Here is a 22,209-nt window from a genome sequence, read left to right on the forward strand (position 1 = left end):
TACATCTTTCTAAGCATTGCAAACAAAAAAATTATCGGAATTTGAGGCAACCTGATGAATAAAATGTGAAAAGTCTCAGAGTCCTGGCCGAAGTTTGTTTCATTGATGAGAAAACATGAAGTCAGCCTGCTCAGCCAGAGGAAGGACGGTGTCTAATGTGCATGTGCTCATCCAGCTCAGGTCGACAATGACTCCAATGACACCTGCTCTCATTTGACCAGCGGTATCTATTTCTTCAGCGCATCCATGGTGTCTTCAATGCTTGTGAGCGATACGTACAAACAAGAAACACACAGGGTACCTGTAACTAGCACAATTTGTTACTATTTACTTGTAGCCACTCCACCAGGATAATTTTTAATACTGTGTGATTGGCAAAATCCAAATGCACCACTTACCACTACTTTGGTTTGGAAATGTGCCAAATTAATTGAAAATAAATTGCATTGCTGCTTCATTGAGCCAATCTTTGATGCCATCAAATAGTGCCATTGCATTATCCCCCTCCATCCTTCCAAGTGTGTGGAACAGATGGACAGGCAGGCACCAACACACCCATTAAAATGATTTTTACTGCAAATGGTAAAAACAAAGGAGGTTCATCCCACCAAGTAGCAAATTTGGCATAATAGTCATGAAGACCTCTAATTACATGTGCTCTCAGGAGCAGATTAATAATAGAAGAATGCAGCCTTAACATTCTTTGTGTCTTGTACAATGGCTGCATGTGTTCGCCCTCACCCCAGCCTCATGCATTTTCCAAGTGCATTGATGTGTATGTCCTGTTGCCTGCCCAAGATGACAGAGATGGCACAGTGCCCAAAAACCCTGCGCTGCATTCCAATGGCCATTAATTGAGTACCTGCCCGTCATCTCGTCCCTGATTGATGACATAATTAGAGATGGGGCCTGTTTGATGGAGATGCCTGGCAAACTCCTCTGTCTGTTTGGCCTTTGTGTGGATGTGAGGCCAAGGTCCCTGGAGCTTTGGTCTGTTGCTAACCTTGCCTCAGTATGAGGAGGAGTATATGCTTCTTCATGTGCCTGTGTGTGTGTGTGTGTGTGTGTGTGAGTGAGTGAGTGTGTGTACATGTGTGGACAGCGCACCCTGGTCCTGCTCGCCTTAACAATGAGCACGGCTTCAAGCTCGGGGAAGCTGATTAAATTAAAGTGCCTCACAGGCAATCATGCCAAGGTCAAAGAGATGCTGTGCAAACTGCTTTTGGCACCAACTTTCCTCAGTGTGCGGAGACGCGCATCAGCAGATGTGTGTGGTTTAGGCCGCAGGAGTGGGTGAACAGTCGCGGAAGGTGGAAAATTGAATTGTCACTGTTGATTTTGCTGCTTGCATATCACGGAGAAAATCTTCTTTCAACAATAGCACAACATGAGGTCCTGGTATGCGCCTTGTACAACAAAGATCCCAAGTATCCTGAGAGAGTGGGGTCGTCGCCCGCTTGTCTTGTCTTTGTCACCAAGATTTTTTTTCTTTGAATAGCAGACATTCTTTCGATTACCATCCCAGCCATATTTATGATCTGTATAATGTAATTTTACAATATTAAACCAATGCCGATGCTTCGCCAAATGGTTTGTGACTAAATTGATAAGAATCCTTATATTACCTTTAGAGTCATCAGATATCCCAGAACAAGTAAATAGCCAAGACAACTTGGAGCAACCTTTGAGAGAAGGTCTTATCATCCCTCTAAAATGTTCCCCAGACTATTTGTATGTATGTGGAATTTGAAGCTCATACCCCATTTTTTAAAAGATTATTTATGGTTGGTATTTGTCAGCAACAGCCATTCAATGTACTCGCATTCAGTAATTACCTTTCTATTTGGGAGCTTTACTGCGCCGTTTTCAAATCACCCTGCTTGCACTCAAGGGCTTCACGGGAAATGAGTGCATGTTATCAGGCTTTACTTTGCTTAAAAAACAACAACCCACAACATCACAGTAAATTAGGAGCATTGCAAACAAATCCATGGCACGTTTACAGAAAATTACCAATCAGGGAAAGGCAAGATGAAGCTTAGCGAAAGTTCAGACAGGAGTGTCTAGTGCGCAGCCCTCCCAATTCACAAGCACAATTACTTGTACCACCATCTCTAAGCTACTCCAGCTCTTTCTTGTTGTCATCCAATCCCAACTGGATACGCTCGCCTTGAGCCAATCACTTAGAGAGAGGGACCATTTTTAAACTTTGACAGCTTCTGTCTCTTCTTTCATTCAGCTGTCATTTCAGCTCTATAATGACTGAATGACCCACTACCACCTCCGCTCCAGATGCCTGGCCATGTCCCATCAAACCGTCCAGCCAGAAGTCCTACATGAGACATCCCGACTTCGTGCTCCATTCCTCATTACCACCATCACCAGTGTCTTGGCCCAGAGGGAACTCTTGTTCCTGTCTGAAGCACCTAATTCAAATAGGACAGCGACCCCTGTGTTCTCCTTCCTGCTGGGGTCCCAGGACCACAGTTTATTCCCGCTGTTCACAATGAATGTAATTATATTCTAATTTAGTTATCCTCATTCGTTGTCTCTCTCGATTAAACTACTAAGAAAATGAACATCTCTCAGAGCACACAGAGGTCAAGCAGGATGAAGTGGGAACAATACATCACAGCAGTAAATCAGCCGAGGTGAGAGTGTCTGTGTGAGATGGAGGTCACTGAATGTGCCTTTGAAGGAGCTGCTAAGTTCGGTGGTGGGATGGGAGAGACTATGCAAATAGCTGCTGTCCAGGGTTAAAAAAAAAAATCATATCACAGAAAGTGTAATGGTCTAATGAGATTAATTGTAAATGCATACTAAATGCTATGGAGAAAAAAGCCAGGAGAAAAAAAGAAAGAAAGAAAAAGAGAATAACTCTCCTCTATGAAGTCTGGTGGTTGCAGTGTCATGCTGTGTGAATGCTTCCCTGCAGCAGGTCCCGTGTGGCTTGTGAAGGAGAAGATCAATTGAAGTACAGAGGAATCATGCGCTGCAAGTTTTGCAGAAGAAGATAAACAAAAAGAAAAAAAAGCCAGAGCTACAAAGGAGCAGTTTCAAAGCAGAGAAGCTGTTGTCGTCCCCGAGAGTCCAGACCTCCAATCGAATCCAGAACTTGTGGCTGGACTTAAAAAAGGCGCTGTTCCTTCATTTACCTCATGCGGTTCCACAGCGCAGAGCAATTTGGCAAAAGAATAATGGGAGGGAAATTTTTCCCCTGATACACAAACTGACAACAGACCTGTCCATGTACACTCAAGTGTGTGACTGCAAGCTTCTACTAAATATCGACTCAATGTGGGTGAATTGTGCCATCGGTTGTTCAGTGTTTTATCCCTGGTCTCAAATTAAATCAATGTGTGGAGATTTCTTTTCACTTTGAGGTTGTTGTTTTTTTTTCTTTCATCACAAGAAGCTTAATCACACACACACTGCTAATCAATAATGTAAACAAGGTTGGTGTAAACCAGAGTGATGGACATGTTGCCATGAGCCTCCTCCTGGAATCGGACTGGCCGCCCCGATGCCCCATCTGCCAGAGTCAGAAGGTGGAAGGGAGCTGTTGGAATCACGGAGGGGATGACTGACCCGGTCTGCTGGGTGAAGCCTCGGCATGAAGAATAATGTCTCTTTTTGGGAAGTGAATCAAAGAAACACAACTTGTCATTTGTAGTTGTGCATTTCCTTCAGTATGTGTAGGTAGGGGTGGCGGGACCAGGAGCCTCACAATCTCATAATCTCTCTGAAATTACACTTATTTATCAATGATATTTCATATTAGAATATTTAAAGCTGTTTGTCAATTCTGAGATATTTTAATGACCGTGGAATTCCTTCCACATCAGTAATAACACTTCACCGGCTCAATGGCACTCTGAAAGCGGGCCATTCCTCAGCCGCTTGGCACTCCCACAGAATCATTGACGTTTCCGAGGCGCTGGAGTGCAGTTTGTTTACTTGTTCGCAGACAAACAACATCATCGGCGAGTGCAAGACTAAACAGATGAGCGAGGGGGCGCGTAGAGACGGCGGCGCGGCGAGCGCAACAATGAGGCGTCGGCGGAGGGACGGAGCCGAATGAGCGCGCGTCCAATCAGGCAGCTGCTTACACTGCTCGGTGGTTTTCAGGGATGTCTGTGGCTAATGACTCACCATTGGAGTGCCTCCACGTCCCGTGGAGAGATTCCGATCTGCAGGCCAAGCTTGAACGCTATCAGATGGTGGTGTCTGAACACCAGTGGCGTCTGCAGCATATGCTTAATTGGCAGTTTGAGCCTCTGCTCTGCTGTCGGTGTTCCAAGTCATTAACATGTAATGTGTGCTCCGGACCCGGGGCTCGTAAGAACCGTTCCTACTGGCCATAACATTTAAACAGCTTTGGGCCGCACTCTCCCCAGCTGTGAGACAAAGGGCTCCTGCTTTTTTGTCCGGGGCGTGCTCCTCTCCAGTGGCGCTCTGTGAACGGTCACCGCCTCTCCACAGCAGGCCCCTTCTCCGCGGCGCCTTCCTCGTGGGTTTCTTGCTCTATTGTCAGCAGCGAGAAAAGGGAGGGGGGGGGGAAGAGCCGGGATAGTGAGAGTTGTTAACAGCTTGTTAAACATGTCTGTTTAATTCAACACCACTCTCACCCCACTGCTGATCTCAAATGCAACGTTCATCTTCTCTAATGCTAATGCACTCGGCTTTTATGGTCCAGATACAGAGAGAATCAATTTACAATGTCTCGCTTTTCCCGTGCTCTCAGTGGATGTGTGAGACTCTAATGAGCTCCCGATTCCGACGGAAATGTTTGTTCGGGGGCTGCGGGAATTTTTTCCTCCTCAGAGAAGGCGGCATTGAAACTGTAAGCCCGAGTTCAAGTGACTGAGACGGGCGCTTGCATTTCTCCACATGTCAAAAACTATTCTCAAAAACACGAGTTTTGAGTTGTCAGCATGTAGTGGGAGCAGCAGCAGTACATATCCTGTTTATTTCCTGCAGCCAAGGACAGAGACTGTAATAATTGTCCTGTGGTAGAAACACTTACTGTTGTTACCACACACACACACACACACACACACACACACACATTCCTGCTGTTCTATTCTATCACAACCATGTGAGGAGTTTGGTGAACATACTGCAGACAGCAGGAGAAGGACAACCACTTTTGCACAATAAGTAAAGAATAAAGCTAACATTCCTCATTCATCAGCTTGTATTTATATGAAAATATATTATAAACATTGCAGGTAGAGGATTGAAATGAAAAAAATGTCAGCTAAAACATAATTCCAAAATCTATCTCATGAAATAATTTTCCAGGTAAACGAAAAAAACGAATTGTCTTTTTCTGTGCGCTAATTATATTTATATTGTGTACATTGTCTAATATTTCGAAAGAGGGTAAAACGGCCTAAAATTTCATTTGTTGGGAAAGTGGACGGTAGCCAAGCCTGCTGATGTTAGGAATGATGGTCTCTCTTGCGTGGATCAAATTTGCGGCAAATGATGAAACTCACTGAAATGCGTAGAGTCCTGCAACCGAAGCGTAATTAAACTCACGACAAGGGGCTGACGTACACAGTCGCAAAGTAGCACAGCGATGGGACAAAGCAACGTCTAAATATAAGATCAAAACACACGCCACTGCAGTGCCAGGGTTCGTCATTACGATGTGGCTATGAGGAAGTGTTTTGTCTTTTCACGAGCGCAGAGAGACTGGAAATAGGACAGTGACATTACGTGTCCCAGGGCAGTGCATCAACACGCAACGGCCTCCGTCCTCCATTGGTGCTTGTTCTGATGCGGCTGTGATGACACGCGCCGCTCGGCGGCGACCTTTGTTTTTTTTTTTCACCTCAACATTTGCTGACAGCTGATTAACCGCCTGTGTGCTTGGCCGCCGGACGCGCGTGATAGTGATATAAGAAACTGTTTTGAGTGGCCCTGACACAGATGTTGCACTAATCAGATTATGAGAACCAGTGCTGCCAGTCCCCGTTCACAGTTCCCTCGGAGATCGCCGACGTTTGGAGCGCGATCGTGACAGGAGAATGAATTGTGCTCACATTTCTTATTTTGGGGTAAATAAGCGGCATGAGTCAAAATAATTACTGGTGAAATGCTGATTTCTGAGCAAAAGTGAATTCTAATTCCGGTCTGACTATAACTGAGTGAGTGCACATCAAAAGCTATTTTCCAGCCTTACATCAGCTGGCCATGTTTGCCAGGGAACAAACAAACACTCAGCAAGTCTTTCCATTGCAAATGGGAGACTGTGTTTTGCTCATGAAAGCCCTGTTTCTGAGCCTGCAGAACCGCACACTTAACTTTCACCGAAGTTTGTATATGCATGACTCCAGCCCGAAGAATGCAGCTGCGAACAAAGAGTTCATGACTGAAGGAGACTTTGTGACTCAGGACAGTCGTCCCTCTGCTCTCTCAGACTACAGATGCGTGACTTCTCATATCAGGCGGAGGAGTGGAAACAGTGGAATCGTGTTGAAACTTTAGCCAAAAGAATCCCTCATCCTACACGACCTGACTGCACTGTAGAAATGGGGGGGAGGGGTAAATCACTTGACTTGAAATGTTAACTCATCATTGATCCCATAATTAAATGTAACATCTTTGAAACTTTGATTCTAGTACACACATGTTTAGTTTATTAACCCAACTTATGGTTTAGACTCTAATACATAACTTTCTTATATCAAAGTTAAAAGATTGAACTCTCATTATACGTTCTAAAAGGAGATTCTATACAATTTGATCTGACTAAAATAAAATAAAATAAAAATTGTATCTAATGACACTGATTTAATGATAAAAGAAGAGTTAATTTAATTTGATTAATTAGGAAATGTGTGTGGACGGATCAGATAGAAAGTGGAGTTAACGTTCCACCACAAACAACACCCGCTGCATTTATTTTTATTTACAAATAACAACTACCTGCCATACGAATGAATATATATTTGCGTTTTTATAGTGTAGACTTACCAATCGCCAAGGTACCTTAGAAGTCACGTTGGGAAAACTTGACCGTCAATGACCAAGTCATTGTCAGTGTCATAAATATATCCCATAAGGACTAGTGAGATTAATCTGTTTTGACTGCCATTCTAAAAAAAATGTATTCATTCGATTTGCCGCCTTTTTTTCTTCTTTTTAAATTTTGGTGATCTTCTTGTAATCCAGTGTTTATCCAGTCGTTGTGTGGCTAAAACATTTCAAACAATAAATGTATAATTTTCAGGTGTGTTTTGCTCTTCTCTGTAAAGATATTTAACTTTGGCTATGAGCCTGATCATCCCTATGAGTAATCCACCTTCTCTTTCAGCTTGTGTCTTTGCAGGGTTTCAGTGTGACACTTCAACGCCGCCAGTAAATGTCCCTGGACTGGATGACGCCTTGCACACTCTGAAGATGGACATTAAAAGAGAAGAAGCCATTTTAGTTTCGCCCTGTTCACCTAGAGAAAGCCGTGAGCCCTTTGGCCGTCACTATTCATCGCCGTCTTCATTCATTACAGGCCTTCCCAGGCGGCGAGTCTCCCACAAGGTCACAGCTGCTCTGTCCCACCTGGAACTGTGACTCCTCTGACCCACTGGCCCGACATATGGAGGCGCTACCATGCTCCATGTGGTCAAGGGGAGAAAGCTAAACTTTAATCTGGCCTGCTCCTGGGGAATTTGCTCAGAGTTTCCCTTGACAGGTGGTGTTTTAATTATTGAAAATGCTTGGTTCATTTTTAGACACAAATGACTTTTCCATCATGAAAAAAACAAAAAAAAACAACAAGAACTTGCAGGCAGAGCCGTGAACTTGCTGCAAATGTGAAGCAATGTTCAGCATTTCTCACTATTGTGCTGTTATGTGCTGTGCATGCGAACACCGTGTCTATTGAGCATCTCGTCCAGCTCGACCGGCTGCAACATTAATATTGCAAATGCTTGAAAATCCTGGTGGAAGCACATTCCCTTGAAATCAAAGAAATCAGAAAGAAGAGGAAGTGCTGTTTAGATCCATGTCAATTATTTTTCTACATGGCTGTGTGTGAAATGACCTCACCTAACACTGCAGTATACGCTAGAAAGGGAAATCACCAAGTAGCTCGCAAACATGCACAAGTTTCTCTTTGTGAAGCTTCATGTGTAAACATCTAAAGGTGGATTTTATACCACAGAAATGTATGCGGTATGACAGTAAAGGGGCACACATCGTGTGTTTGAATTTTGCAGGATTAGTGAGAGAAATTTCACTGATGAGACTTTGAAGGCTGGAGGCTTTATTCACAGTCATGTTGTTCCTTGCTTTCCTTACTTCTCCCACTATCATCTCATTCTGTCTTGCACTGCAGGAAGTTAGGAGTGCGTTATTAATACAAGGACAAGCAGCTTAATTCACACACGCACTACTGGGCAAAGGATTTACAACACTGCCATTTTTCTAGTTATATTGAAATTTAAGCAGTTCAAGTCCAGTAAATAACCTTAAATGGTGCAAAGGTAAGCGGTAGAGTGGCCAAGGTTAAATTTTTTTTTTTTAATGTTTAGAAAAATCATCAATCAACCTAATAGAAAAACGTCCATTTTAAGATGATTAAGTAATTGGGTAACTTCCAGCTTCCCTGCAGCCATGGAAGCAAATGAAGCCTTGAAAGTTAATGCAAACAATCTTACAGCAGCCGCGGCAACGTGAGCTGATGACTTCCAACACGAACTCGGGTATGGTCAGTCATCGAGTTGTGGGGCAACTGTAGCACAACACTGTACTACAGGAAGTAGTGATGTAAATCTGAATCAGAATGGTGAGACAACGACAGACAGACTAATATGTCCACTTTGAAAGAAAAGAACCAGACAGTGTCTTCATATGATCTACAACCACAACGAGTGTTCAGTCAAAAAATGTAAATGGATTTTATATTCTATGATAACTTTTTTATTGTTTTCTTTATTATGATTAGCTTAAATTTCAGAAAAGCTGAGCCCTGACACTTTGTGATTTTCAGTAACAACTAGAAACAATGTAAGTGTTATAAAACCTTTGACCGGAGGTGTTATTTATTTTAGAGTACAGACCCAGATGTCTGGTGAATGATAAATCAGGCAGCCCAGGGATGTACATACCTTCAAGAGCTCCTTGAAACATTGGCTCAGCGTTTGTCACTCAAGTGAATATACTGTATCAAAATACTAGGTTTTTAACTGTAGTGTGGGAGGCAGCGCGAGAAAAATGCAAGGGGGGGAAAGGACCAGGTGCAGGACAGCATTCAAAAAAAATGATACGGGAAGTCATTATCGTGTGCCCTGCGCACCGACGCAGTCAGCGGCAGCACCGGCTGTGACAGCCCATTATGGTACTTTCAAACCCCTTAACTCCAATTGCAACAATTTGCGTCATAATTCAAGTCCAACCTCAGCCAAATCTAAACGCGCAGATATGATCCACACATTTCTATAATCTTTGTGACGTACACTTTCTGAGGGTGTCACTGTGAATAAATGTCCATAAGATTGGCTTCGAAAACAGGGGGGGGAAAGGCGCTCCTTGAGACTCTGGAGCTGGCCTGAGAACGATCCCTTTCTTGTGTTTTTCTTCAGTATCAGAGTGATCCAGTGATGGATGTGCTGTCGGGCTCAGTGGTGTAAAGGGCGGGACAGTTGTCTTGATTTTTGTCTGAGCCCCTCGCTTAGAATATACTGCGATTCAAATCAAGAAAACCAGTTGACGGACAGTTCAGTGCCTCTAGGACACAGTAACACAAACTGAGCATTGCATGCTTCATCGCGGTAGTTTTTGTTGCAGGACTGTGTTAGGGGGTTGCATCACACTGTACACAGCAGTGGTTGCCTTTATTGTGTTGACACCTGAAAATGCCTTCTGGGCCTGGAAGGATTTCAGGCAGTTAGACGGCACTTTTCAGGGTGAAACGCACTTTGTCACCAATTAGGAGTTCATACGGGCAGCAAGTCACTTTTCATAAGTAAACGGGGAAGGAAAAGAGTGTGTCTTTGTGTATACTTTTTAAAGAAATTGCTGTGTTTTTTCTGTTCGGCAAGCAAGTCTCCTTGCAGACACTAAATACTTGTCAGGCAGTATTCAAAGTATTCATTTTGGTGGGCTACAGAGGGGAAAAAAAATCATGCTTATCTAAAACTTACTTTGTTGCTGAAAATGAAAAACAGACAGGAATTATGTCCGCCGTTTCCCCTCACATGGTAATCTTCCCTTCAGTAATATAAAATTGGGAGGCCAAATTGAATTTGCATCTTAAGCCAGTCCCCTTATCTGCGCTTGTTTGAAATATCTCCAATCTTCAAATGTTTAAATGCTGACAGAGAAATTCAGAGGAGTTCATATAGAGTCTTTGATGTGTTTTGGTCTATTTCATGTCACTGAATTAAATCAAATTTTGAATGATTAGCATCACATATGAGTGAGTACTTCCAATAAACAGCAGTGCTCCGGCAAATGGAAACCTTTCAAGGCTATTTTCTTTCACCGTCACGGGGGATTAAAAGGCAACGCACGGCGCCTGTTTTGACCGATTTCAATTCATTTGCATTTTCATATAATCAAGCAGATGAAGGTGATCCTAAATTGATTTAGTCGGCTTTTACTTTATGTTCGTGGCATTCACTCTTGTCAGGATTCCAGTGACCCAACCTGACACGCATTAGCCTGACGCATTGTGAATGGAGGCAAAGGCCTCACCTGCATTCAGTCTTTAATTAAAGGCTGCTGAGGGCAATGAAAGAAGGGAATAACAACAGAACAGTACAATGTTGAGTCTACCAAATGTCGATATTTGTAATACCTGGAATAAGGCCGCTTTAAATTGCATCCTTTAATGACTTCTACTCCATATTGAGGCTGATTAGAAGATGCTTAAATGAGGATCACAAAGTGAAGCTGTTAGAGAGCCTGTAAACAGATGAACAAAAAAAAAACAGCTAACACCTGTTCAATGCAGATTTCAGAGGCGAAAAATCCCATTCTCAAGCTCCTGGCATATGGAGTATGACGAACACAAGCACTTTCTTTTTAATGAATCACAACGTTCACAAATGTTTGGACACAAATTGAGATGGAAAACACTGCAGTGATTAGGTTGTTTTTTTCAGTGTTACTTAACCCAGTGGCCTGAAACTGACTACACCAGGGCAAAGTTCAAGATTAGAGTAAAATGGAGGATAAAGCACGGTATGCATTGGCGTGTGATTGTCAGCTTGTACCGTCCAATAGGTGCAGGTTGCAGATGTAGGTTGATGTGCAGTGGACGAGCTCTCAGTCAGACTCACCCCACAATCCTCCAAATATGGTTAATTCAGGTGGCGGTGGTCAAAAGACTAAGCTCAAGGTTTCAATAGAGATATGTTATTACCTTCGGTGGAGGAATTATTCAGATCCTATAGAAAAAGTTTTAATTAAAGAAAGGACAAGTACAATACCACACTGTGAAACACTCCTTCCATGGATGTGTTACTAAAATACTTTAACATAAGTAACACAAAAGCATTGAAGTATATGGAGCAAATTTTACATAAAGCATCAAAAATATAAATACTTGCAATGCAATTATAATTATTCATATTTGTGTATTAGTAATATTATTGACATTTTATTGTTGTAGTTTGTCGAGCTGTTTTGAGTTTTAACAGCATTTCACAGATGGAAAGTTTAATCTCTCCTTCTGCATCCTAGGATTTGTGTGTAAATTTTAAATTTGTAAGGAATAACTAACTTGTTAATGAATGCAGTAATATTTACTACACTCCAGTAGGGAATATTGTACTTAAAGGAGTATAAAATGGATTGAAAGTAGCTCTTATTTGTACTGAGGGACAACACTTCAGTTCACAGGCACAACTGAAGAACTTTAAGCAAACTGAACTCGCTTAAATTTAAACAGGAAGAAGCACTAATATGAAATATCATTGATGCATCTGACCTGACATCTGATAAAATGTTGAAACACTATAACCAAAATAATTGAAGCAGAATTAGCCCAATCAGATACTTTCCAGTCTTTCTTAACTGCATTAATACTGAATGTGTCATGCACACACATTTCTTATTGCATTTATAAATGTAACAAAAATTGCTACGTAAGTTTAATATGTATTGTTCGCCCCTTTTGGAAGCTATGCTATAACTTGTGATGCTACACTGGCGTCCCATTTGCATTGTTGATTGATGTTGATTAGCTAGCCTAACAGATATTTGCTGTCTTTACTCAGTTACTCATTTCACTCATTTTAATTGTGCAACAAGGTTAGGTGATTCATTGTGAAGCAAGGTTGTAAGTGATGGGCCTACAATCCTGACGAACGCACCGTGGGAGAGATCACATTCTGAATTTTTCACGGTACTGCTTACACAACACACACAAAGAATGGGGAATGGCAAAGTAAATGATTTTTAGTGCCAATAAAGCCTCGGTTCTCTTGACCTGTTGGCCTCCCCTTAAAAAGCCTACAGTACAGTTCTGCAATAACACATCACATTTTGACATTTGGGGATTTAGAGAAAATACCAATTTCCCGCTCAAAATACCAGAATGACACACCCTTGTGTGTTTCAGCTGAATACATGTGGTTAATTGTCACAGTGAATTAAGACTGGGCTAGTGTGGGTTTCTTTGCAGGATGGAGGTTGCAAAAGCAACACTGGGATGCGGTCATGGGGAAGTAAAAAATTGGACTTTGGTAGAACACAGGGTTTTGGGAGAAAGAGCCCATTCTGGGATTTAGTTGTGCCATTCGTGTAGAATGAAAGAGTATCCTGGATGTTTCCCAGCTGAACACTAAGCTGTGGTGGCCATGCTAAGATGTCTCAAGCTTCCCGTATAGAAATAAGAGGATAACTTGGAATGGTGTGGTGACGCACAAATCTTTGACCCAGAATTACCAGTGTCTGACCCAAAATAGATTTAGCTGGGCCCCGTTTAGTACTAAACTGATGTAAAAGACAAAGAATGTCAGATCATTCATCAGCACAGAGTATACACTTTCATTTGTTCTTCAATAAAAGGAATGCTTTTTTTAAATGAAAAGGAGTGATTGCTCAAATCCAATGGCTCTTTTATTTTCAAAAAGCTTCACTTAAGTATTTACAGTTTGTGCAAAAACATTTAAAGGTTTCAAGGACTTTACATTGTAAGTTAAACCTCAAGGCACATACATGGAACAACATCACTATTTCGTCATGAGAACAGAAATTTAACTTTGGTTGCTAAGAAAACGCCTTGGTGCGGGTGGCCAACGTCAACTTTGCGATCATTTCGGAACAGATGCCAGTGGCAACGTATCCCAACATCGCTCATACTGTATCTCAACCACCACTGGGTGATGGCTCGCAAAAAACAAACAAACAAACAAACTAAAAAAGTCCAAAACCTGGTATGACAAAATGAAAGGCTACGAAGCTAAATACAGTACATGCAAAAATCCTTGAATGAATGTCTCTGGCTAAAAGCTATTTCCAGTTAAGGTTTTGCCTATAGGAAGAAAAGGTGACTTAAAGCGTATTCAGCTTCAGCCTCTTGTCTGTTTAGTCTGAACTGACCCCTCAGTGATTAAACATAATTATTTCAATGTGAATCAATGCGCTCTAAGGGAAATTACTTCTCGGCACCCTGAAACGATAATAAGCGGACTCCAGCGGACTCTTAATACATTTTGTGTAATTCCATTGGTCACGGCACTGCAGCCGCGTTCTTTCATCAAGCAAGTAGAAAATTAAGAGTAATGTACGCGGCGACGCAACCACCAAAGCTCTTTCGCAGTCTTGGTGGAATCATTATCCATGCGCCGGTTATGGTCTGGCACTATGGATGAACAGTCTCTCGTTAGCTACCGTGTGTCATGCTCAGCGTTGTTCTCCCTGTTAATACTGTTATTGTTGCCGCCGTGGCTGCAATCTGTTGGAGAAATGTGCTTTCTGTTGCGCGGCCTCTTTGTGTCTCATCTTTCATTTGTCCCTCTCCTCTCGGCTCCCACTCAAAACTTTCTCTAGCTACTCATTCAGTCCTGCATAAGAGGTAAGGCAAATATCTGTCTCTGTTACACATTCACAGACGAGGGGGGACATGCTATAATGTTGCAATAGTTTGACCTGACTTATCAGCATGTGACATGAGATAGGGCTTTCATCTTCAACAAAAATAAAACACAAAAACAAAATCTTATGCAAATGCATTTCCACATGGGGTTACGGTCGAGCTGGTGAACCGTCGGTTGGTTACGTGCCCAGTCAGTTAGCTTCATGATTGTTAAGCAGGGCAGATCAAACGGCAGGTCAGGGCAAACTGGTGCGTCTGTGTACTGGGTGTGCTGATATGTGGACATTAGTAGAAAAAGTGTCAAATAAAAAGTGGAGATGCTTTGATAACCACAGAAGATCTCAGTAACAATAAACCCAACATGGACATAACCCATCTGAACCAGCCTTGTATAAGTTTATTAATACTAGAAATACTTTGTCTCAAAACCTTAGTATTTTGGTTGAAACAAGGGGAATGTGATCATTACAATCGTTGGTTTCATTGCAGTACAAATAAATTTGTTTTAATATCTATACATTTTTTGATTCAAGGAACAGTTTTCGATTTTTTTACCACTGTGATTTCTGTATGGCAAATATGAAGCTCTACCAGCATTTTTAAGGTACACAAATTAATACAAGATATCATTGTTGTTTAATACGTGCAAACACAAAAGTATGAAACTGATTCAATGTGGTTTCTTGGCAAGACAGAGCCAGGCTAACTAACTTCCCTTCTGTTTCCAGTCTTAATGCTAAGCTTAGATAACTGCCTGGCAGTAGTAGCTTCATATTTAGCATACAGACAAAAGAATGGTATTGTCTGAATGAATGCATTTTTTTTTTTTTAAATTTTAGATATTGCCATTTGCCTTTAAGTGTGACTGAAATGAAACCCCAATAAATGGGTCAAGAATGTGTGTCATTACAAACAAGATTTAGGACACAACAGGATCATGTTGAGATCGATGATTTCATGCAATCACCGTGTAAATTAATGTGCAGAACATTGGCTCGTTTAATCAGAATTTAAAATTAGGGGCTGTGGACGTCTGCGCATCACCTCAAATTAAAGTCGTGATCTGAGCTATTGCTGAAATTACAGTAAGTGCAGTTACTCTTGAGATATTCCGACATCTGAGGTAAACCCTCTCAGAGATAATCTCGACACTTGGGAATAAGTCGAGTACAAGCCCTTGAAAATCATTTCACTGTTAAAATTGTTGGCCTAGTCTGTGGTGAATCTCTGTGTATGTTCAAGCAGCTGAATGTGCGAGCCTCGCAAAGAGTTAACACGCTCTCCCAGTGTGAGCTCCACGCAGCCAAGTGAAAATAAGGTCTACATAGTTTTCTCCCTTTTTTGGTCGAGGATTATGAGAAGGCGAGGGGGGGGTTGGGGGTGAACGGGAGGGGTCGGCGGTGGGAATTCTTTAAGCTTGGGCCCTCAAAATAAAATCTTGTCAAATCAAATAAAGTCTTCTTAAGAAGTGCATAATGAAGGCCTCTCACTGGCACCTCACACGCAAAGAGCTGCCACCACAGCCCAGGAGCTGACGGGCAGAAAAACTGTTTTAATTGAGCCCACGCAGGGATCAGAGGTGCAGAGACAGACAGGGAGACAGTGAGATGGATGGGGATTTAAAAAAAAAATTTTTTTTGAAAAAAAGACAGAGAAAGTGATCGGAATGGGTTGAGAATCATCATCATTGCAGGAACTAATGTTGTGAGGTGAGCAGGTGCATTGTTCAGATGTGCAAACCATAAATGAAGTAGACAAGTCTCATAAAGGTCGACAAAGGGATAAATGATGGGACGCTGGACGAGCTGCTCAGTCACAATTGTGCACTGTGGATCATGGGTGGAGGGCGATCTCATTGTTGTAATTTCCTAATTCGTCAAAAGGCCTAATGAACGCTGAGACAAGGCTGCAATAAGTGGGTGTTTAATTAGCATTATGTGTTTGTCTTCTCTAAATTCATCACACACACACACACGCACACAAACACACACACAGAAGAACAGGGGCCTTCCCCCCCATGACAAACCACAGTGGTGAAAATCCATATAATTTAGTCACCAAACAGAGAATACACTGTTAATTTTAAATGTTTCCACATCATTAGCTAGCTCGATGAGCAATAATACTCCAAACAATACAGTTTGGGCATGGGCAATGTCGTCTGGGTAATGGACTCCGGGGGGACGGGGCAGGTAAAGTGATCCGTCTGTCTTGCCCTCTGACGCTGAGAGAAGCTGCCCCCTTGTGGCCTCATTTGGGCAGAAAAAAAGAAAAAAAGAAGCAGAGCAAAACAGAGAATTTCTTCAAAGGGATCTGCATGTCTCAGCACATCCATGCGCCTCATTAGGGACAATAATCCTTTGTTGCTTTTAAAACTCATGTTAATAATTGCCCGTCCTCACTACAAAAACTGAAAATGTGCTGAAAATCACGCCTCCGTTTCCAGAGTTTTTTCCCAAAAAGGCGTCTCTTAACTAAGCCCACCTTTGTTCCATTGTAAAACAACGGAACAAAGATGCTTTTAGTGTGAAGCCACGTTTGGGAAATCTCCGTCCAGGCTTTCCAGCAGCACCAATGACATTTTCACTACACAGGCAGCCACAGTCCCTTACGTGTGATCACCACCACAGCTCATTTCCTGCCTTGCTTCCGTTAATAAGAAAAGTGCACTTCAATTCTTTTTTTACAACTTGCCACCTATGAACCAGTGCTTTATTTCCACCGCTCTCTAATCAACAGTGTTTGGATTTCCCCCGTGCTGTGTTGTCTTTACTACTGTTCTGTTGCACTGGGGAGTGTTTTCAGTGTGTCAAAGCGCAAAAAAAGGCCATATTTTGCTTCTGTGGTTAGCAAAGGATCCCAGCCCTCCAAGTGCCCCAACATTTCCGAGGCTGAGCGTTTGTCAGAAGCTACACCCAGGGTGCCGTGATTGTACAAATCCACGTTCATGTACAGTACTGACCATTAAAACAACTTTCAAAACCCTGCTGATTATAAAAAAAAGAAACACTTTTATCTCTTTTCTAAGAATAAAAAAGATAGCAGAGAATCCCACATTATTATCCACAGTATAAATTACATTGTAGACAGAACTTGGAAATATATATAGTACAGTTATATTTCACTAGATTTTTTAAATGTTTGTTTTTTGTCTACACAAACAGTGTATATGTGTGTTTATGCAGGTATTGTAAAGTGTATTTGTGTGTGTGTGTGTGTGTGTGTGTGCGTGTGTGTGTGTGTGTGTGTGTGTGTCGCTGTACTGTTTGTTGCTGCATCACGTTTGGCAGAACTCTGTACTGGGCACGTTGCTGCTCTTGCAGTAGGCTATACTGTTGTTACTGAGGTGACAGTCTCTAAATCCAATGCCCCCATTGGGCGTATAGATGGGCTGAATCCGGAAGTCTCCCTTGAGAAGTTGCTCATTGTTCAGCGCCACTATCTGAAAACTGGTCTCAGTCATCTCCAGAATGGAGTTATCCTTCTTGGTTCCTGCCTCACAGTAGTCGTCTTTTCTCCTTCCCCGGTTGTATTTCCACTTGGCCGAAGACGACCGACTCTTCCTGTGCATATGCCAGCAGAACAGACTGAGCAGCGTTACCAGGATGATAAGAACTGCCCCGCCTATGATCGCAGCCATTAGCAGAGTGGAGTTGATGCTCTCCTGCGGAGCTTGGTCTCTGCCAGGAGGCTTAGTAGACAAAGCAGGCTTGGTCCTGGCCTCCGAGCATATAGTATCCTCTCCTGGCCTGTAGGAATTAAGGGTGTCTAGCACGTGTACACAGATCCGATACACAGACCGGGGCTCCAGGTTGGTGAGGCTAATATGCCGCCGCCCTCCGCTCACAGTCTGCTCCCGCATTCCTTCGTTTATTTGGGTTTGGCCCCTTTTGACCCAAGTGACCTTGTAGGCTGTGACAGTGAAATAGGAATCCCAGCTCACCTCAATATTGGTGGAGTTGACCACATTGAAGGAGATCTGAAGTGGGTCCTCATAAGGAGGCAGGGGCCCAGGAGGGTTAACATGGATCGGGGGTAAGGGAGGTGAGGGTGAGTCAAAGTAGTAAGGGATGGATGTTGTGATGACATTGGAGACGATGGTGGGGATAGGGGTGGTGGTGGGTGGGGGAGGGGGTGTCGAGCGGAGGGTGGGCCAGGGTGGCTGATCGGCATCAACTGGGCACTCAATAATATCCAGCGTGAGCTCTCTGATCGCCATGCCACGCACCTTGTCTGGACTCAGGCACACAAACCCCCGGGCGTTGACGGAGGAGGGCAAAGACTTGAGCCACACCACCACCCATTTTACTGCACAGTCACAACGCCAGGGGTTATTACGCACTATGAGATGCCTTAGGCTGGACAGGCCGTCAAACACACCCTGTGTTAGAGTCTGAAGCTGGTTGCTGGAGATATCCAGTTTTTCCAGCCTGTTTAGGTCAGCGAAGGCGGCGACGGGGATCAGGTTCATCTGGTTCTCCTGCAGGCTGAGTTTGACCAGTGACTGGCTGGGTAGAAGGGGAGGGGGGAAGGTGAGTGAATTGCGGGCCAGGGCCAGCTCGCGGAGGTTAGCTAGGTCCTGAAAGGTCCCTGGCGCAATGCCCTCATCTGTCAACAGGTTCCCATCCAGCAGGAGACGCTGCAGGCGTGTCACATTCTGGAAGGCCTCCTCTGCAATGACAGCAATGCGGTTCTCATCCAGCCGCAGCTCCTTCAGGTCCTCAGGAAGGCCAATGGGAATGCTGCTTAAGTGGTTCTTTGTGAGGAAGAGGAGTTTCAGGCTTACTGCCTCCCTAAAGGCCCCTTCTTCCACCCCCACTGTGGAGATGGAGTTATCATCAAGGTGCAGCTCCTCTAATTGAGCCAGCTGGGCCAGGGCCGCCTTTGAGATCGTTTGGATATTGTTCTCCTGGAGATGCAAGACCCTGGTGTTTTTGGGCAGATTAATGGGGAACTCGTCCAGCTGGTTGCCGTAGAGATAGACGGTCTCCACGGAGGCCAGATTGTGAAGTTCCACAGGGAAGCCAGCACTGTTGATCTGGTTGTTATGTAGGTAGAGGACCTTGAAGCCCTCCTGTATCCCCAGAGGCACTGATGTCAGGCTGCGTTCGTTGCAGTACACAAACAATTTGTCACAACGACACTCATCCGGGCAAGAGGCGCCCGGGCTGAATTGCATTTGGAGGCTTAGGATGACAGTCAACCAAAACTGCAAGAATGAAGCCCAATCTTTATTCCAAGGTCCAGTCAGAAACTCCATAATGGAAAAGCACAACGGGAAAACGGAAACCAACAATAAAAAGAACTGGGTGGGGGAAAAAAAAAAAAAAAAATCAGAACAGTAATGACGCAATATATCCACCAAAAACTAGGCTCGGGAAAAAGTCCAACTAGGAGAGTTAAATAATGATGCAGTTAGCTGGGAAAAGAACAGGAAACCGTGGGAGTAATCCTGTAAATGCTGGTCCTCAGCTGAAGAGCGATGGTCTCATTAGTGGTGGCCAGTCCTCTGACTGACTCCATCCATGCTGAGACATCAGACCATAGCAGGACTCTTCACTCGTTCATCCATGCAGAGCTCAGCCAGGGCCAATTTGAAGCCACGCAGAAGAGGGCCACCACAGGCTCCACTCGCCTGTCCGTCACACACTGCTGGTCCCCGACCAGGGCAGAGTCCAAGGGGGGTGACATTTGAATCCAGAGACCTGTGGGAAAAACAAAGAAATGCTAGATTAGTATTTTCAGGGGTGACCTGTTCCTGGGAAAAAAGGGCCTCCGTTTTCCCTTTCTTCCTCTGTCTCTCTATTTGACGTATAAACAAGCACACGCATACCAACTGTTTCCTTCTCTCTCACTCTTCTCTTCTCTCCCAAACAGAAAGACAGAGTAACCAAACATACCGTTCTCTGCTGATGTCAAATTATGCACTGGATATTTAAAAAAAAGGGTCAAACCATCTGATAAATATTCAGAACAGCTCTTTGGACATCCGGTTTCGCAGACATAAAGAGGGCTTTTATCCCTTCTGCTCTATCAAAGGAGCGAATAGACCACTGCAAGGACAGACACTCATGGATCCACGGAGGTTCTGAGCAACATCAGTGTGGCTTAATGGAAGAAAAAAAAAAAGATCAGGCCAATAACACATCTGCTCTTTGTGTGCCAACACGGATTCACAAGATATTTCTTAAGTTACGCCTGTCTTGTGGGCCGAGGGATAGGGTAAACAAAGTGCCTACAGTAAACACAGCCAATTGTTTTGCTGGTGGCCTAAAGGAGGAGTTAGTTATTACGTGTCGGGCCTGAACACACCCTCGTCAAACTCAAGATTTAAGGGCTGCGAGGAGTGGAATAACAAAACAAAGGCGAGACAGTCACGGAATAGGGACCCCGCACATCGGCCCCTCCTCCCGCTGGAGTGACATACACACGCTGTCAAATGAGATGGGATTGGAAAATAATTTAGTTCCCCCACCTGCGATAAATGATCAATACGGGCCGTTTTTCAGCATGGAGAGGCTCGTAGGGAGGCACAAGGCCACTGGCTTACAGTAGGACGCTGGATCCATTTTTCCAAGTTTTATGACCCATCAAACCCACCGCCCCCATCCACCCACACCCCCCCACCACACACACACACACACACACCTTACCCCACATGATTGAAAGATACTGGTTGTCATCGGTAGCTTTCAGTTTAAATGAACGTCCCACCCCCTCACCTGAGCCAGTGCTGTATGACACAATTATGAGAACGATGGGTTCAATCTTAAACACAGACACACGCACATGAGCGCGGATTAAGGTGTCGTGCAGGGTTTGTCATGCCTGGGGGTAGCCAGCGAGTCACATAACTCCAAGAATACATCAAATTCTAGTTGGTGTTTTCTTTTTTTCTTGTTCAGTTTTTTTTTTTTTAAACCTAAATTGTGAGTGGTGTCCGACAGCCAGGACAGACTATATTCTGAGAAGAAAACAAGGTGCCACTCAAATTGGAGAAAAAAAAAGTCAAAACGAAGCAGATTTGGGAATCGGTGTGTGTGTGTGTGTGTGTGTGTGTGTGTGTGTGTGTGAGCCTGCGAGCTTGTCCAAATGTCCCCTGCGTTTGTGTTTGTTGACGAGATGTGGGACTCTCTTTGGCAGAGATGGCGAAACAATCCTTTGACACACATCTGTGATCTACTTTTCTAAATTAAAAGAGCTAAATTTAATCAAATAAGCTTTGGGGTTGGTTGGAGGGGGGGGTGCGGATAAGCAACCACATGAGGCGATAAAATGTGCTGCCACGGCAGCAGAATCGACGGCAGAAGGCAGCAGCATCAAGATTATTATGGCTGCATGAATCAAATGTCCCTGGGAACCCGAAAGGTAACCTTTAAAAAACAACAACATATCAGGTCGACCTGCTTTGGCAAACACCGAGCCTGAATAAGCTGTGGACATGGATGGATCTTGGAGGGAAAGTGATCGACCCCCCTTCTCTTTTTTATTTAATTTCCAGTCGAGGGCTCACAGTTCCTCGCCACCAGATGAACGCCGTGATAGATGTGTGGCACAGGACAATCCGATTACAACTGGATTCGGCGACAGAACAACGCAATTAAAAGTTTCAAGTGGACAGGGTGTTTAAGAGGCGATCGGAGGCGGATCAGGTGGACTTCAGAGTTCATTTGAACTGGATGATGTCCAAAGGGGGGCTTGAATAAACCGTGCAGCGCATTGGGAGTGAAAGCCCCTCTAAGAGAAAAAAAAAAAAATAGGGAAAGGAAAGGACAAAAAAATCAAATAAAAAAAAGACTCGGGTTTTCTCCGGGGCGAAAACTGTGGAGCTGTGCAGTGCGTGGATGACATACGCGTCTGCTCAACCTACAGAAGGAGAAAGGACAATCGGGCCAACAGTTTTTGAATGAATCCCTTCGAGAGCGCCAGTTTGGCCGCAGAGCGCACGGCGCTGCAACTTGCATGGATGGAAACATATTCGTGCATCGGTCTTTTCGGGGGGGGGGGGGGGGGGGGGGGGTTGGAGACGAGCTGCATGTTTTACAGCCCAATTTTCATTCCGAATCGAATTCTAAAAAGTAGTCGATTGATGGCCGTGTTTTTTTTCTTTTCTTTCTACATTTCTCTCCAAGTGGGTAATAGAGAAAACATCCACT

General features: G+C 43.7%; 1 protein-coding gene across 2 annotated transcripts in view; it reads right to left on the bottom strand.

Annotated features, from left to right (window-relative positions):
- Nucleotides 1-13,056: 13,056 nt before the first annotated feature.
- The window catches only part of flrt2 (fibronectin leucine rich transmembrane protein 2), a 42,949-nt gene continuing 33,796 nt past the window's right edge, over nucleotides 13,057-22,209 (bottom strand). For both annotated transcript variants that reach the window (XM_035618009.2, XM_035618011.2), the window contains exon 2: nucleotides 13,057-19,758. In XM_035618009.2, the coding sequence (XP_035473902.1) occupies nucleotides 17,331-19,313 (1,983 nt within the window). In that variant the 5' untranslated portion in view covers nucleotides 19,314-19,758 and the 3' untranslated portion in view covers nucleotides 13,057-17,330. The remainder of the gene's footprint in view (nucleotides 19,759-22,209) is intronic.

This window comes from Scophthalmus maximus, chromosome 18, assembly GCF_022379125.1.
Source record: "Scophthalmus maximus strain ysfricsl-2021 chromosome 18, ASM2237912v1, whole genome shotgun sequence".
NCBI classification, from domain to species: Eukaryota; Metazoa; Chordata; class Actinopteri; order Pleuronectiformes; family Scophthalmidae; genus Scophthalmus; species Scophthalmus maximus.